This window comes from Sitodiplosis mosellana, unplaced genomic scaffold (genome assembly GCF_009176505.1).
Source record: "Sitodiplosis mosellana isolate CC-2019 unplaced genomic scaffold, AAFC_SMos_1.0 Smas_scaffold_1, whole genome shotgun sequence".
NCBI classification, from domain to species: domain Eukaryota; kingdom Metazoa; phylum Arthropoda; class Insecta; order Diptera; family Cecidomyiidae; genus Sitodiplosis; species Sitodiplosis mosellana.
The window spans coordinates 3,928,472-3,946,063 of record NW_022595244.1 but is presented as its reverse complement, the minus strand read 5'-3'; the positions used below and the strand labels follow the sequence as shown (position 1 = coordinate 3,946,063).

At 36.3% G+C, this 17,592-nt stretch overlaps 2 protein-coding genes across 2 annotated transcripts; one reads left to right on the top strand and one right to left on the bottom strand.

Moving 5' to 3' along the window:
- Window positions 1-1,458: 1,458 nt before the first annotated feature.
- LOC129571665 (uncharacterized) lies at window positions 1,459-2,969 on the bottom strand. Its single transcript, XM_055451482.1, has 4 exons — window positions 2,905-2,969; window positions 2,326-2,826; window positions 2,084-2,207; window positions 1,459-1,980 (listed from the first exon to the last, which is right to left on the bottom strand). The coding sequence occupies exons 1-4, from the start codon at window positions 2,947-2,949 to the stop codon at window positions 1,715-1,717; spliced, it is 936 nt and encodes a 311-aa protein (XP_055307457.1). The 5' UTR covers window positions 2,950-2,969; the 3' UTR covers window positions 1,459-1,714.
- Window positions 2,970-13,166: 10,197 nt separating this feature from the next.
- LOC129566473 (uncharacterized) lies at window positions 13,167-14,170 on the top strand. The gene is made up of 2 exons (XM_055442439.1): window positions 13,167-13,403; window positions 13,777-14,170. Exons 1-2 carry the CDS (start codon window positions 13,247-13,249, stop codon window positions 14,088-14,090), a joined length of 471 nt encoding a protein of 156 aa, XP_055298414.1. The 5' UTR covers window positions 13,167-13,246; the 3' UTR covers window positions 14,091-14,170.
- The last annotated feature ends 3,422 nt before the right edge of the window (window positions 14,171-17,592 follow it).

Here is a 17,592-nt window from a genome sequence, read left to right as displayed (position 1 = left end):
AACCAAAAACAAATTTTTGAAAAATGGTGAATTCATTTTGCCGGCATTTTTGCTGTCGATGTCCAGGACCACATAAGGTCACACACATAAACTTTTAGCAAAGAAGATTTGAAATGTAAATATAAAAAGATGATGAATTAAATAGCCCTTCAAAATGCAGTTGGGAATTAGTAAAAGCTTGTCAACAACATAATCCCAGGCAGATCAAAACTGCATGACCAATTGACCATTCAAGTATTCAAGAAATTTGTACTTTGCATATGGTTTTGTTAGAACATGCTAGAAGTTTCAACAACTTTCGGTTAGTTTTCTGTTTACTTTTTATCTGCTTTCTTCCGGGAGTTGAAATGTTGCACCTTCATCTGGTGAGGTGTTCATATTGACACGTTCGTGTAACGGGATTGGTGTGAAAAATTAGGACTTATTCAAAATGGATTATTGAATCGATTTTTTTTCTTCTCAAAAATCTGAAATCTTGTCTAATACCTAGCCATCACAACATATTCCATGTTGTGTATATAAGTATCTTTTAACTTATTGTTGCCATGGATGGTTTCCGTTATGCGATAAGTGTCTGAAATGCGATGAGCAGAAAAAAAGCTTTTCGCATGTTTGTCAATAAGATAAGCAGAGAGTTAGAGATGTTTTAAGACCACCTGAAAAAATTCGAATTTATATTTAAATTTTCTCATCGAAATATTTTATCTATCTCGATAAACACACCCATACACGCTGCCTACGTACATTCCATGGTGCTGCGTAAACGAATTTCTTATTCGGAATCGACAAATCCGCAAATTGAAGAAGAAGAACGATATTGGCTTGGTTTTGGAATTTTGAATGTCAGACATGGAATTTGAATTGCTTATTTCGCACCAAGCACTCGCTTCCCCGCCACATCTCAAGTCGCTGCAATCGGCTAAGTCTTGATTTTACTTGTTGTCGTATCGAATGGAGAACGCCTTTGCTTCAACAAACCACACATACCATAATATATCACTTCAAAGGAACTGTTCAATGAGCTCTCGAAATACACTTTAAAGATGCGCCAGCATTGAAGCCAAGGAAAGCGTATCACTTTGAAATGGAATTCAAAATGAAAGTAACCGACACGCCATTTGAATGGATTCTTGAACACAGAGAGAAAAACACACAATGCCACAAATAAAATGCTTGTCTCTAGACACCAATTTTGAATCGAAATCATATGGCATCCAGTGAATGTGTAGTACACATTGTGCACGAAACACATACATGTAAAGTCAATCGATCTCATTCACATTTTGCCTTGAATTCCCACAGCTAAATCAGCCGATGCCTCGAACAAACGAACACAACAACTGAACATAATCACTGTTGATGTTGGAATAAAAACGCTGAAAATCGTTTTCGATACATTCTTCTATTTGATATTTTATCTCGAATTTTTGTACGTCATTTTATTCATAACCCATCACACGAAAGAAAAGAGTGAATAGTATCTTGGGAAATGTAAATCTAAGTATGTTTCTAAGATTGTAAAAACAAGTATTTCAAAAAAAAGCGTAATTTTTTGTTTGGTTCTGCATTGGAATGGTGCAAATATAACTTTCCGGCCCCGAAATCAATAGCATTGTTCGTACGAAGCACAAGCTGCCTATATTCTCTTCAGTTGTGGGTTGATGTTTTCCGTTGATTTTGCATTGTCTACTTACTGTTGGGTTCAAGTTTGCTTTCAATTGCCGTTTATTCGATCGCTGTATTCCCCATTGAAATTCATTTCATTTGGCAGAATCGTTCCGTCCAACGCTAAATTTGGTGGAACAAAGATGGGTTGAATGTAGCTCGCCTCTTTTTCTAAGGACTGTGCCAGTGGAACATCAGTTGGTACTTCGGGCATTGGTTCCGGTATTATTGTACTCGTTGTTGTCGATGTAGCAGCGGCCGTGTTAGCTGGCAATGTTGTTGGCTGTGGGATTCCGGGTGCGGTCGTTGTTGTGACTGTGAGAATTTTTTTCAATAAAAAGTTGAGTTGATTATGAGAAAATTTGGAATGAATGGATTTTGGACGAAAATGGATCTATTCATCATACGATGGTCTTACTTGCAGTTGGTGCCGATGCATTCGGTGGGTGCGTTACATTATTAACTAGACTACTTATGTTGATTGCCGAATTATTTCCGGACCAATTGTGTGTTGCGTTTATTGCGTTGTACACGGGTTTGACCTTATTTTTCATTTTCACCACCCCGAAGAAGTAGTTGAATCGACGTTAAAATTGACATAGTTAAATATTCTCTATGTAAAAAGGTTTATTCGATGGGAAAAATAAAATATTTACCTACTTGTTGAGTTGGACGATATTGTGGCCATGGTTTCGTATGGCTGATATCAACTCGACGAGCCGGCACACCATAATATGGATTGCGGTACTGTTGATTGTAGCCATTGTAACTATTATAGCTGCTTGGATTGTATGAAGGATAGGAGTATCGATATGAAGCGGGTGGATAATAGCTTGGACCGAATTGTGAAGAAGGATATTGTCGGTAGGTGTTTCGATTGTATGGCAAGTGACTAACATCTTGTTGTGGTTTGACTTGGCCAGAGATAGGATAACCATTTGTTGGCACCTCAGGATATGGAACACCACCACCCGCTAACGGCACAATTGTTATCTCAAACGGTACCAACAACTTCATCAATCCTTGTCGGTGTGCATAAACAGTTGCTTGAAGTGGATGCTTAATAGCAATCCCACCAACCGGTCCCAAAGACGGATCGGATCGCTTTTGAACACTCAATGGATGACTTTGTGCGATGACTTCATACTGATTTTCAGCCAACTGAAACACAAATTCATTACAATCCAAATATTTTGACACAAGAAAATTGAAGAAATTTTTTCCGCCCCAAAGAAATACCTGAAGTGTTATGAATAAACCAACTAAAGTTAGAAACTTCGTCATTTTGAAATTCTTTTCTTGCGGCTCTCTTTTCCACCGTTTCACTCAACGTTTATAAGTTTCACAGCGAACTTGCACCCTCTTTTATATCTAAAACTTGATGGCAATATAACACTTTTTTGCACTAGGAATTTTTTTTCGCTTCGTTTTTTTTTATTTTCGAAATAATTATTAAGAGCAAACACTTGTCGTTCCGTGAAATTTTCACAATGAATTGAGTTACGAGATCGCGTTGCCGTAAATTAAACTTATCCACGCTTTCGTTGGGCTTAAATACACAGCATCATTGTTCTAATTAGAGCCAACTCTGTTTGATTCAACATGAATCATTGAAAAAAATTGGGTCGACCGAAACAAAATGAAAAAGAAACTTCTGCAAAAATAACGGAGCACCAAGAACAGCAATGGGAGAAAAAAAAATCTATTGTTTATTTGAGCAAACTCGAATTAGCACACGCATCGCAAACATTTTAACGATAATTTATTATTATTTTTTCTGTTGTTGAACCAAACTTGAATATATTATTCATTGGTTTATTCGAATTGAAAACAGATTTCACGCGCATTTGATGATTCAATTTTGTTTGCCTGAAAAGTGAACGGGAAATTTTCGACGAACTTTCGATTTCGCAATGCGTTTCGAACAAAAGGGGAACATCTTTAAAATGTTTACATTTAACATAATTTTATACAAGTTAAACTTATTTTCAAATGAGTTTGCCTGATTCAGTCTGTGTTAAATATGTATGCGTACATTCAAGCAGCTGGCTACAACAACTTACCGTTACGTTGTCGAACGTTCGTTCGCCCAGAAAAGTTTATCATCAGTTGAGAATGTTATCAATGAGTTGTGATGAAGTAGCAAATGAAAGTGGAATTGAATTAGTTTCGAGCAAGCAACAGCAGCAGCAACAGTGGTGGCAACAACACAGCCACTGTTATCGCCACTTGCAATTTACAACGCACGTGAGGGGGGGTGGTGTGCGTGCGTGCAACGACTAATCCAAATTGTAAATTGCTCTTTTCTCCAAAACTAATTGCATCTTCATCATATTAATAACAATCATGATAATTTCAGTTTAATTATAACTCGATTACTTGGAAAAGGGGGAATTAATTTGAAACTGTTAGCAAAACTTCTATTGCTCACTTCAATGGCCAATAATCAAATTGTATATGGAGTGGTGTGCTGTGTACGTTAGCTATGCGCTTTTTCAAAAGAGACGGCGAGTGCACTCGTCGAAATCGCATATTACACCTAGTGTCCTACTTTAAAACATTTGCACACAAACTTTCAAAGTGAATGAAACTTTCGATTTGCCCATTTCCAATTCACCTCTTGAACAAACATCTGCTGGTGAAGCTAAAAGACGGAGAGTGAAAGGAAAAGGGAGAGAAAAAAACGCTTAAATAATCACCGATGAAAAAAGTCGTTCTATAATATCGCACTCATCTAGAAACGTAAACTTTATTTTTCATTCGCTCTTTGTCTCCATTTCAATATTAACTTTGAATTAATTTTTGCACAGAGGAAATTGCCAAGAAAATGGAAAATAATCTTTTCTGTTCCTTTTGGTCCTCCTGATTGACACCATAGATGTTAATGTACGATGAAAGAAGAGCGTTAAACGATACACTTCCATTATAGTTAGGAAATATGTAGTTCCATTACAAAAAGAGCTATTTCGACTAAAGTTCTACAGAGACCATAGAGAGAATAATTTAAATAGAGAATGCATTAACTGTGTAATTGAAATAAATGGAATGAATACAACTCCTATGCATACCCGTGTGCAAATATTGTAACTGGCCAGTCAGTTAACTAATTTCGGAACAAAATGACTTAATTTGATTGACATTTCAGTACAACGTATAGTGTAAGTCTATCAAAGTTAATTAAAATCGTTTAAAGTTACAAGTCAAAATAATTTGCTTATTTTGGGACAAAGTGATTTTTTTCATATAAAAATATAAATTCAATCAACTACAGTCAACTGAATCTAAAGTCAGTCAGTCATTTTTTTCCATGCGGGTAAGTATCGATTCATGTGAATGCTAAAGTTTGATTTGTGTCAAAGTAACCGAATCGTGTACTTGTATCGTGTATTTATACCAAAAGTAAATTCAACCAAATTCAATGTATCTGTTAAACTTTGTGTACATCAGAGTAGCAAGCAGTAAAAGTGAATGAATAAAATATTCCTTAGAAAGTAAAATCTCGGCTACTCAATTCAGTGTGACTTGAAATAAAATCGAGCATTTCCACGAAACAACTCGAACATGTTGATATCGAGCCGTAATTTTCCATTTATGTTGCTGTGCCATTTGCATAAGTCCGTACTAATGAATTTTTGAGCCGAGTTTTAAAAACACATATATATGAAAAATTAGATTCGCTTGGGTTTTTGCATTTCGCAAAGCGAACGGAAAAACAAAGGCATGAAATCTGTCATTTACATTTTAATTACACGGAATCTAGTAGCAACGAAAACCAACGCACGTTGCAACAATTCTTTTTCCAGTTAGTTTGGTTTTTCAAAACAGCCAGTGCTGTCGCCGCCGCTCAGCATCAAAGGGAACATTTGAACGAAGATCATTCCTTTGCTGGAATATTCATGCGCTAAGTAATGAATGGATGAAAAGAAGCAGCAACGACAAACCCAGCATCACAGAGAAGAGATTGCGTCACAAAGACGATGATTTGTTAAGAGAATCACGCACCACGTGTCTCGTAAGCTCGCATTTCTACGAAGGCATTGCTTAATTAGACGCACAACGCAAATAATTCTTGTGAAAATGATTAACATTCAAAATGGGGATTTTTCTGCTCATTCTTTCACTTCCTTCGTGCTGATAATTAATTTTCAAAATGGAAATTTAATTCAGCTAATTGAAATAATTTCAAATTAAAGCAAAACTCTGATGGAAAACCCCGAAAACTAAAGTCGTTCCTTCAAAATGTCGGTTGAATATACTAAGAACTGTTGCCGCATTATCTGAATTTGTTTCATATGATTGTGGTTTAGCTGATGCTCCAGCACACAAACACACACTCATAGAGGGAGAGAGAGAGAAAAACACACATCGGCGAATAAAAACATACACACGCACGCTTTTGTCGCCTATGTATCAACGTGCGACCAACACTTCGACAGATTTTGGAGAGAAGTTTTCTGTGCTCACGTTATAAATGAATATATTGAATATTAATATAAGGTTTTTTGCATGAATGCACCGTGCGACAAAATAAAAGTTGTTGTCTCGCACATTGGGGTTTTGAATGCACGATGTTAGAGGACCCCAAAATAAACGATTCTGCATTTTTACTCTCTCCGGGACACGTTTGAATAAGGAAAATAAGCTCCAAGGTCTATCAACATGGCACAGTGAATTCTCGTTTGGAACTCTAAAATTATAATAGAAACCTAATTACTTAAAAGTTGAGACCTTCCCATAAATTTTGGTACCCTATTCATCAAAATCGGTTGGGTGGTTCGGGAGATATAGCACGAAACATGGTTGAACTCACCAAAACTGAAAAATACTTTGATCGGCGACTATACGTTATTGCAGATAAAATTGCCATTTAGTTATTGGAATCTATTTTTTCATGAAAAAACTAATCTATACCAAATTTGAAGGCAATTGGCTGAAAAATTAGGGTACCTCTCGAATAAATTCGGCTATTTTCGGAACAAAAATCGAACATTGATACAAACAAAAACGTTTGCTTTTAATTAATTAAATCAAAAGTTCTCATCCATTTTCACATGTGAATATGTAAATCAAGTTAAGAACATATGACGATGATGGTATTGGTTCTATATAAATTCAAAATTAGCACTCTTTTGAAGAAGATTGTATGGTATTTGTCACATGACAATGTCATGGCATGATGAACAGAATCTAAAGGAATTTTACATTTGCCAAATGAACATGTGCTACGTTTGTGAACAGAAGAAAAACGATGGAACACAACATTTAAAACTGTATTTAAAGCAACTCATATGACTTTAGCTAGAGTGATTCAGTTTAGGAGGATAAACTCAAGAGCTCAACACTTTAAATAAATTGAAGAACGAGAGAAAAGTGCGAGCATAGCACGCCTCGTTAAGCAAACTGAATGGCAACAAACGCTCATATATACATGAGAAGCTCAAAACATAGTGAAATGAATACGTTGATAGTGAATTCACAATTGTATACATATACGATACAAATGACATTTCTTTTCATTTCTCGTCTTATTGAATGCGTCACAGAAACGGATATTTCATAAAATGCATTCCGAAGCAGAATCCAAAGGAAAATGCCTTATCAGCACAATCTTATTTCAGAAGCGGAAGGTTGATAAAATTGGATTTCATTCACCATTGGAGCTTTCCAGAGGTGAAATGGTCCATTTTTTCTAAAAAAAAGTAAAATATGATTTTTCACTTCAACCTATTTCTTTCGAAATACTTTTACCCTTCGTAGAGATTCTAAATTTCTTCCATTCAATGATAAATTTTCATTCCCGAAATTGTTCGCAGAAATATTTCGAAAGAAAATAAACTATTTTTAGCCGAGGATTATGAATTTATATTGCTTGAGCGCTTCGTGACCGAAAACCATTGACGCAACGAGTCGGTCCCAAAGAATGTTCCTTCATTGTGCGGATGATTTCGTTACCGAAAATTATGAACATAAGTTTGAAACGGCATGGGCCGTTGAACTCACAATGAAGCTGGTCACTTGGTGGTCATTCGTAGCGAAATGAAATTTGAAGAGTGGTGCTTTTTAGGTGGTTGAAATTAAAACAATGCTGGGGGAAAATTTACATAATATGATGATAGTAATTAGACATGGATATTCAACTATTTAACTTTATGCCACTTTTTGTCGGGATTCAGGAGAGGAGAGACGGAACAAACAACCGACAACTTTTATTCTACCTCCGGGCTGAAAAGATGATTTGAATATTGCTGCATAATTCAAGACTAAAACTTTGTTTGTGGATTCACAACAATCCCAGCGAGAGTGCACTCGATGGGGCAAAGACGGAAACTTTTGTCCATTTCCATGGCGCCACACTGAAGATGATGGCAACCGCAAATAATTTGAAGCAAGCGGAAAACCATTTAACAACTATAAACGGGATCTAGTATTCCGAAGAATGGTCATGGCTACGGCGGCGACGATGATGATGACGACGACAACGACTACTGCTAAAGCATAGATGTTGATCCAAGCATTTTTTTTGTGGCTGCTAAAATGTTTAGTTTGTGCACTTTTTCTCGTTTCACCGTAAATGTGTTACCCGTACTTAAATTGCGTTTCGGTTACGACTTCTTTAATGATAATAATTATTATCAAATGAAAATGTTCATGCAATAAAACCCAAGCTTTTTACAGCCAACCAACCATATATGCAAAACCGAAAAGCTATTGGATTACAGTGATAGTGCGAAGATTAGCTGAAAATCCGACTGCATCACCATCACCATCACCATCACCATCACCATCACCATCTCACCACGACCACATCAAGGATGCCACCGAGGAAATTCACCAAAATAAAATGATTAATAAAACACACATCCCGTAAAAGCATGCGATGTGAGATGCGGAAATCGTTATGTGCCAGAGTATCAGATGTACAGATGTAGAACCCACTTCTTATGCAAGAAAAACTTTGTATACGTTCACACGAAACCCGCTACACTATCGAATACGCTTACGAAAAAAGCAACATCTATAAAAGCCGGCATTTGGCAAACGACCATCATCCGCACCATTCGCTGGTTCATAGTCAACTGAACATTTTAACACATTAAAACAGCTGAATTTTCGCACAAAATAAAACAACGCATAAATTTGTTTTGCTCTTCATCTCCCTACCTCTTTTTCTCTCTCTCTCTCTCACACACTCTGTCTCAGTACAAGTTCAACTTTATATAGATGATTTATTCGTATTTGAGCGTAAAATGATGGCAATGACGATGCTTTTGTGGCGTATGCGTTGACACCGCATTGTTTTCAACACTGAATTTTATGTAGATAGTTGGAGTGAGAAGACGAGAGAGAGAGAGTGAGAAAGAATGAAAGAGAATGAAAAGCCATGTTTATAGCGCAAAATTTAGTGATTGCCATTTTCACGACCAACTTTTTTCAACATGTCTGTTAAGTTTTTATCTGTATTCTTTTCGGTGAGTTTTATTGCGACCTCCAATGAAACAGAATAGCAAAGAATGCACGTATTGAGAGAATGCCAACAATTTCTCTGTTTTTTTTTTTCTTTCGCTCCCATTCTTGTTGCTCTCCCACTCTTTTTTTTCTAAATCAAAAACGAAAACAAATTTTTGGAATGCTTGCCACATCAACGAGTGACGTATTCAATTCATTCTTCTATTCTTCTTTTCAATCTCGTTTCCTTTTCGCACATTTGTTCATTGTTTGAAGGTGAAAATTCTTCTGCACATACTTTACACCTTTCCGTTTGAAAGTGACAGTGCCAAAACGAAAGGTAATACGAATGAAAAAAAAAATAGGTCAACTTTTGTTTTCACCCTTTTTTCGGTATGGCACAAGAGGGTACACAATTTGTATATGTATGAAGGAAGAATAAAACAATGCTTGTCTACTTATCTGACATTTGAGACAAAAGAGCACGAAAGGCGCAAATCGTTTTCCCGTGAAATGTGATCAAATAAACGAAGAAATTGCGGTTTGTTTTCTGTGTTTGTTTTTTTTTTCGGTTTTGGTGAAGAAAAGTTCATGCCGAACGATGCCGAGAAACAAATCGTATTGGCGTTTGTGTGTGCATGTGCCGAGTTTCGTACATGCCTTGAAGCTGTCATAAATCTTTCCGCAATATCCGTCTGAATTAGGTTTAAACTTTGCGGTAACTACCTCATAAACATAATGCGATTTAAATTGGTGTTTCCGCAAATACTTTATCTGATTGTGTACAATTTGAATCGATTTCCGTTTGGTAACGCCCAGCATACCGAGAAATTCTAATACCAATTATCGCACTTATTATCGTAATTACAATTGATCGAATAACAGAGGATTTGGCTCGAATTTCCCCGTAAAGCGGAGTTTTCGTTGTTAACGACAGAGTGATTACGTAACCAAGTAACTTTTACGGCTTATTGGCTGAAAGGGGAATGATGGAGCTAGAACTCGCGATGGCAACAAAGCTTCTAATTCCGAATTCGGGCATCTACACGTTTTTTTTGCTTCAAGATTCAAATTGAACGACAATCTTCAATTCAATTGGATTCGAAAGTGGTAAAATTAAATAAGGGATTAGATTGAAATACACAATTAAACCCAATTGAGTTTATACATTTCATGGTGAAGAACACACGAACACACAAGAGTTCACAAGATAGTTGACATCACGTGATATGTTGCGCTTGTTATTGAATTTCATAGAATGTCTGTTGTTCCGCAACCACTTCAAAAGCGACATCATTCCAGTGGATTGTACGCGACTGTATGTGTGTGTGTGTGTGTGTGTGTGTGTGTGTGTGAGCGTCAAGCGTTGCTACTTCGAAGCAAAGGATGATGTCGAGTAACTTATATTCGAGAAATCTCTTGACTTGCGTGTCATTTTAAAGTGAATCGCAATTCCCATAAGTTTTGAAAGTGAACACGATTTTTCTACTCGAAATCCCTCCGTTGACACCATTCGGATTGGCATACCTCATATTCCGCACAACTTGTAGTTCGGTGAACTTTTCTAAAGCTGTCGCATCTATTGTGTCACTTGCCATTGGCTTTTGTGAAAATTAAATGCCACTAAAACTTGATCGAAAAAATGCAATAAAATGAAGTCAGGAGTGCAATAAACACCTGTGCTCTCAACATGTTGAGAGACAGAAGATTTTCGGTTTTAAGCTTGTCAAGTTTTTGTGAAGTTTTCAACCACAATGGTTTGTCATTCGTGTGTGTATATGGTGAACAGAGTTTGTCGGTTCTCTATTGAATCGAGTGGAATTTTAATTTCACATCGAATGGCAAAGGATGCGATTATCATAGTAAAGGTGTATCCACATTATTCATGTAAATTTCGATTTGCTTCTGCATCCAATCAAAGCCACATTGAGTCTGATGCCACATGATTCGACATTTGGCATTCAGTCTACCTAGCAACCTGACGTCGTTTTTTCCTCTCTCTCTCCATCTCTTCATCACTTTCATCCTAGCCCAACATTTCTTTCGCTTGGCAATCACACCTCTGCATCGACTTGCCACGTCATTGCAACACTAGTTTGTACACTATGCGCCACAATTTCGTTTGTATAGATATAGTGTCATCAAGTCGCCTATTTTTCATTTCGTGTCACAACTTGTAACAATGGCATGTACGTTGCGGTGCCTTCATTTTAAATTCAAATACGAATCGTTCACTCGGAAAATGACTTGGAATCGATTTATGTGCTTTGCATTTAAGTGCGTGTGTGTGAGTATGTTGATTTCTTTTATTCATGTCCGGGGAGATTGTGTCGAGATGCTTTATGATTTTTTTATGTTATTTTTCTTCTTATTTGTCGTCTTCTCAATTCATCGAAGCGAAAGCTCTGTGTTGAGCCTTCGACACTTTTCACATTTGTTTGTTTGTCGCAAAACGGCTCTCATTATGCCATTCGGCTGACTTTCGTTCGTTCCCATCGCTCATCGCTTACCATATATTGGCACCATAATGCTTCTTCGATGATATTTTCTATGGCAACCATTTTAATGTTCATCAATTTACATTCCGTACATGTTGCAATTCTTAAACCACCAAATAGCAGCTAAGCCATTCTTCTTTAAAAGACGGCCCTTGTGTTTTTATACCAAATTTTCACACAGAAGCAGACACATACGACACATTCCTTTTGTAAATATTGAACTTGAAGGTAGAATTGGAGTCATATCCATGCTCTCAACCGAACAGATGCTTCAGCCTTTTGCCGAGGAGCTCACATTTTATAGCCACATCAAATGGCTTTCTTTTGCGTAACACAGGATGCCACATATGTTACCGATTTTCTTTACTACAAATCCAACTTTTTTTCGTTCTCACCTACTTTCTTTGGGCGAGTTCCTGTTTCAGAATGGTTTCTCACTTTGAATTGGATCAATTCAAATGACACCAAACATTTGTGCTCTCGTCGCATGTAAAGCCAATCATTTGAAGGTATCGCACGTAAATGGCACGAGACAAAAAAAAACAGGTAAATGCCGGAAAATCACCACCCCAATTGAAGGCAAAATTGTCGCTTCAAGAGCAATAATACATGCCATTTTTGTATGTGAATTCGATTTATATATATATAGATGAAGATATTCAAAACCAAAACAACGATGGCACAGTACGTTGATTGGAACGTTTCAAGCATTTGGACAACATATACAATTTGGGTGTGAAAATGCCATTCGATTTCGTTTCATCGGTGAATTTGATCACGTTCATCTAAATTAATTGTTTACATGCCTATTATATTGAAACAGGTATTTTATGGCTCATTTTGTTTGAGACGATAAAACTGCTTTCTATAGTCAATGGAAATCACCGTCAATGATGGTTATCCCAGAATCTAAGATATTACGCGTTTATTTATTTAAGATTAGAAAAAAAAACGAGAAAATGTATTCAAATAAAAAAAAGTATCATTTGCAGCCTTGTGCTCACTTTTAATTTAAAATTGTTGTCAATTTCTAGGTAACAAATTGTTAGCATTCAATTTGATGTAAAACAACTTGGCAAATTTGTGTTTTTTTTTTCAATTGATTGTTATTTGGGCTACGAAAAACAGTACATTGTTTGAATGCGACAAAATGTCTGAGTAAATAATATTGAGTGAAAAATATTTGTGCGAAAATGAAGCCGCAAATTTGCCAATGACAAATTTACATTTCAACCATATTCTTTGCATTTCGAAAAGTTGTTTACATTCATTTCATTTTGCAAGTTAATTCATTATTCATATTCTGTTGGCAGCGACAATTTAGCAAATAAAACCGAATTGTTTGGTTTTCGAAATTGATGTCGTAATTATCGTGTCTGTATCTCTTCCTTACTCGTATTTCAAAATGAATTGAAGCCGATTTCTTGTTCAAAACACAATTAAACATTGTTTGAAATTGAAACAAAAGATATTTTTATCGGATGTATATTTAAACATTGGTGAGCCTATGGATACAAGCAGACTATTTTGGTCACACTCATTTTAGTATAAAAGAAGATTGAGAGCTATGAGATTCAGTCAGTAAGAATCCAGTAAATTTTGGGCAACGTTTGAGAGATATATCGCGAATTTTCAAAATGAAATTAATCGTTGTATGTGTTTTGGTGACATTGGCCTGTGTTTCAGCACAACAGAATAGCGTTGGCACTGGTCCGACGAGACAAGTAGTTGACATGTTCTCTAAAATGGCGGCAGGAGGTGCGGACATGGTCGATAGTTTAAATCCTTTCACTGGTAAGTCGCACGTTGAAGCCTAGTTCACAGTTCAGCGCGAAACAAATCTTGACATTTTGAAAATCAAAATTTAGGTCAAGTTGTATCGATATGCCATTAGTCAGCTAGGCTGTGGACACGTCGGTAGATGTGTACCACAACATTTGATATCAAATATAGATTTGGCCATAGCCGAACCAAACTCAGAACATTTTGGGCGTGTGTAAAAATTGAGCGTACATCGCTTGGTTTACAGTTAGAAAGAAAATTTCTTGAGTTAAACTTCAAAAAGACCATTTCTTTACTTTCATTTCATCATATATTTTTTTGGTTTGTTAGAGCTTTGGATGGAAATTTGATGTGAATATAATATTAAACTAATTTTTGTGTGAAGCTTTCTTTCGCCAACTGTTACCAAATCAAGGCTCATCAACTGCTGGCTCATCAAATGGTAGCCCCATTAATCCTCTAGGGCTGATGAATGGAATGAATCCTTTAGAATTTCTGCAACGTGGACTAAGCACAGCTGGCGGTGCCACTGGAGCTGCACAAGATGCTATGACTTCCGCTTTTGACGCAACTAAAAATGCGGGACAAGGTTTAGCTAATGCTGGACAAGGTTTAGCTAATGCTGGACAAGGAGCTATGGAAGCAGCACAGAAGACATTCCAGGGTGTTACGGGTGGTCTTCCGGGAGGAATTAAATAAATATAATTTAAAAAAAGCAAATATGCATATGCATGCACCCCAATTATTTCGTGATATCTGAAATATTAATTATTAAAAATCAATAAACAAAATATTGTATTAAAATAAAGTGTGTTTTATTTAGTTGAATGAGAATTCCGCCAATATAAATTAGTTTAAATCATGAATTAAAAAAAATTCAATTTTGTTTATTCGAATGGTAGCAACAGAGTTGCCAAGACCAAGTGCAATGGATTGTCTTAATTCTCTGCCAAGCATAGTAAATTTCAGGACGTTTGGTGAGCATAATAATCAACATCGACGACGACAAGTGGACAGTAGAGTAATATTAATCTTGATTCTTGGAACGGGTTTTATCGATCGTCAGACATTTGTGGCGAAAAACCACATCTCAAAAATTAATCAACTGCGAATGCGAGTGCACAGTGAGACTATAGTGAACATCGGAAAAAATTGCATTTTCGGTTGGAATTTATTTCGACAATTTTGTCCTTTAAATCGAACTTCTCGTGCTTTCAATTCAATGAACATTGATAAGGATTTTGGGGGCGACTAACAAAGATGAAAATGCAATGGAATGATGAGAGCAGCAAGACGCAGCCGGATGGTATTGCGTTGTGCATTTCCTTGTCGATAAACGTTTCATTCGATATGCCAGTTTGTGTGCATTTCCATTACAACACTTCCGATTAATTATGTTGTTGCTGATGCATAAATTTTCGTACGGTCGATGAATGCTGATTATGCACTGTACTGTAAGCTGCACACAACCGAATAATGAGCACCGAAGCTTGAATGCGTTTTCTCTTTCTTTCTCTCTCTCTCGAGTGTGTAGTGTTGTACGGCGATGCACACAAGTTATTTACTTGCTGTATTCGGTTATAAATTTCGTTGTTGTTTGTATTGACGAGAATTCCTTACCGTTCTTTAAGTTCAATTTGCGCACTTGAACCGTATGGTGAAAGGTAAAATTGGTCTCGAGTAATCGAATTCCGTAAATGTTACCTTAATCTGTCGATCATATGGCTTTTCATTTTCAAGCCAAACGTGCACGGAAGCTTCTTGGCTTTTGAAGATTAAATTTTTTATACGTTTCCTCATCGTTGTATTTGGAGCGTACTTATAGCATCGCTCTTTCACTTCCCAATGTTAAGAAGATTAATAGAGCACTTGAATGAATTTATTTGTTTTGCTGTTCGATTTTTTTCTCGTTCTTATTTTGGCACAGCAAAAGCAACTAATCCGTAACGAAACAAAAATCCATATAAGCACACACCAAAAAACATGGCAGAAGGAAATTTACGACAAACCCAATCAAAAATTCGGCACAGACGATCTCCAGCTACGACTTAAACTCAATTTTCAAAAAAAAAACCAAACACAACCGCTATGAATGAAACAAATGCGATAATCCAATGAATTATGGGGAAATAATAAAAAAAACCATCATAAAAGAGCTCAGCGTAATTTTTCTGCGTTCGAAAAATCGATGTGCCAAGCATAAATTCCGATGAGCGAGAGAGAGAGAGAGAGAAGAAACGTCACGTCATATGGTGGCGAGAGTGGGGAAAATTGATATTGAACAGCTGGATAAATGGAAAGTAATCACCTCGGTCAATTTGGGCAATATTTTTTTTCCGTTGAACTTCGTTAAGTATCCATTAAAAGGCAACGAAGTGTGCAAAAGTCTCCAATGAAATACGTCTTAAATTCGATGCCATAGATTTCCCAAGATGAAAATTATACACACGTACAACGAATGAATTGTGTTGAATGAATGGGGGAGGCGACACCTTCTGTCGCGACACAACTTCGACAACAACAGACTGATATCTCTCTGACTCTCTAGCTATAGTATATATATATATATGTGCGTGTGGGTGGATGTGTGCCCGTTATGTGGCGCGTAAAAATGTTTCAGCGAAACGGTTCTTTACCGCTGAGCTTTATTCTGTTTTTTTGGCAAGATAAAAATTGTTTTAAGGTCGAGAGATCATATCGATAAAAGTTTTACTTTTTAAACGCGACGACTATGAACGCGCGCAAGACTGAAGTTGAAGCGCGACAGAAAAATTGCTTGAAAATGACATAAAGTGGTGTTTTTCTCTGTAGAAAGAAAAATCGACACTGAACGCTTCTTATTAACACATTGCTGCAGATTTATGGTATCGTTGAATTTGACCGACATTTTGGCTAATTCGTTAAACGCTCTACAAAGAAATGGCATCCATTCATCACTTTTTAAACTTAAGTCACTAATCACACAACATGTCCCACATTGGCACCGTTGAGTGGCTGCATGCATCCATTTTGCGCTCTATCAATTGCCGCTCAATGGTATATTGAATTTTCCACTCAAAATTATCGACAGCTCTGAAGTAGCGACGACAAACGAACAAAAAAATCGGAACATCGAGATATTGATCAACACCAATAAGTGATTTTGCGTTTAGTTTCGGCACAAAACTATATCGCACTTAAACAGCAACATCAATTTCTAATGAAACAATCAATCACATCGTACTGGTACAGCGTTTATGTCAATTATTGCTGCGCTGAGCTCGATGAAACTTTTGAAAATGATGATGATTTATCTTGATAGTTTGCTGCATGCAGTATTCGCAATGCTTAAATTCCATCAAATGCGAAATGTCATGTGAAACTACTCCAAATTGATTATACGATTTGACGAAGAGTGCTCGAAACACCACATTCAATTGGCACACAGAATTCTCGCGGAAAAACAACACCGGAAACACATTCCGGTGCAAAATGCCAAAAATACAATAGCCATTCTTGCCATTGGCAACTGACATTTATCATCGAATAAAATAAATGAAAATAGAAACATTTTCAATGCGATAATATTATAATAACGTAGTAATTCGAGCATATTTACACTAATGGTTTTATTTTGTATGTTCATTGTATTCAAAATTTTCGGCAAATAAAATTATAATTTCATTATTGTTAAATACTTTTTGTGTGTATCTTTTGAATAACCTTGTTTTGAAAAATAACCAGAATTTCAATATACGCATTCAAAATGTCCAAGCATTGAAAATTTTGCTCTCGTAAACATTTGAAATGCGTTAGAAAATCTTTTGTTTATTCAAAACTCAAATACAAACATTTTGTATTTCTAATTCATTCGAATTTGAATGAACGAAAAAAGAATGAAGAACGAAAAAAAGAACAACACAGGCGTAATAATTGTATATGAAATTAACCGCTGTCTTCAAACAACATTTAAATTTTCTCTCTGTTGAATGTACACCAATGTGTGTTTAACTTTGAGATTATTATTGTTCTTTTGTTCAACATTGACGACACACAAGGTGAACGACAAGTGTGGCAAACAAATGAGCGACTCCAGACTGAATGCAAACTGATTTGATCAAATTGATAATTCTGCTTAAATTGTAGTTTTCATACATATTTTGATTAAATGTTTTTTTTTTATGAGCAATTTTCCGAATAATAAGACCCAGTTTGACAATCA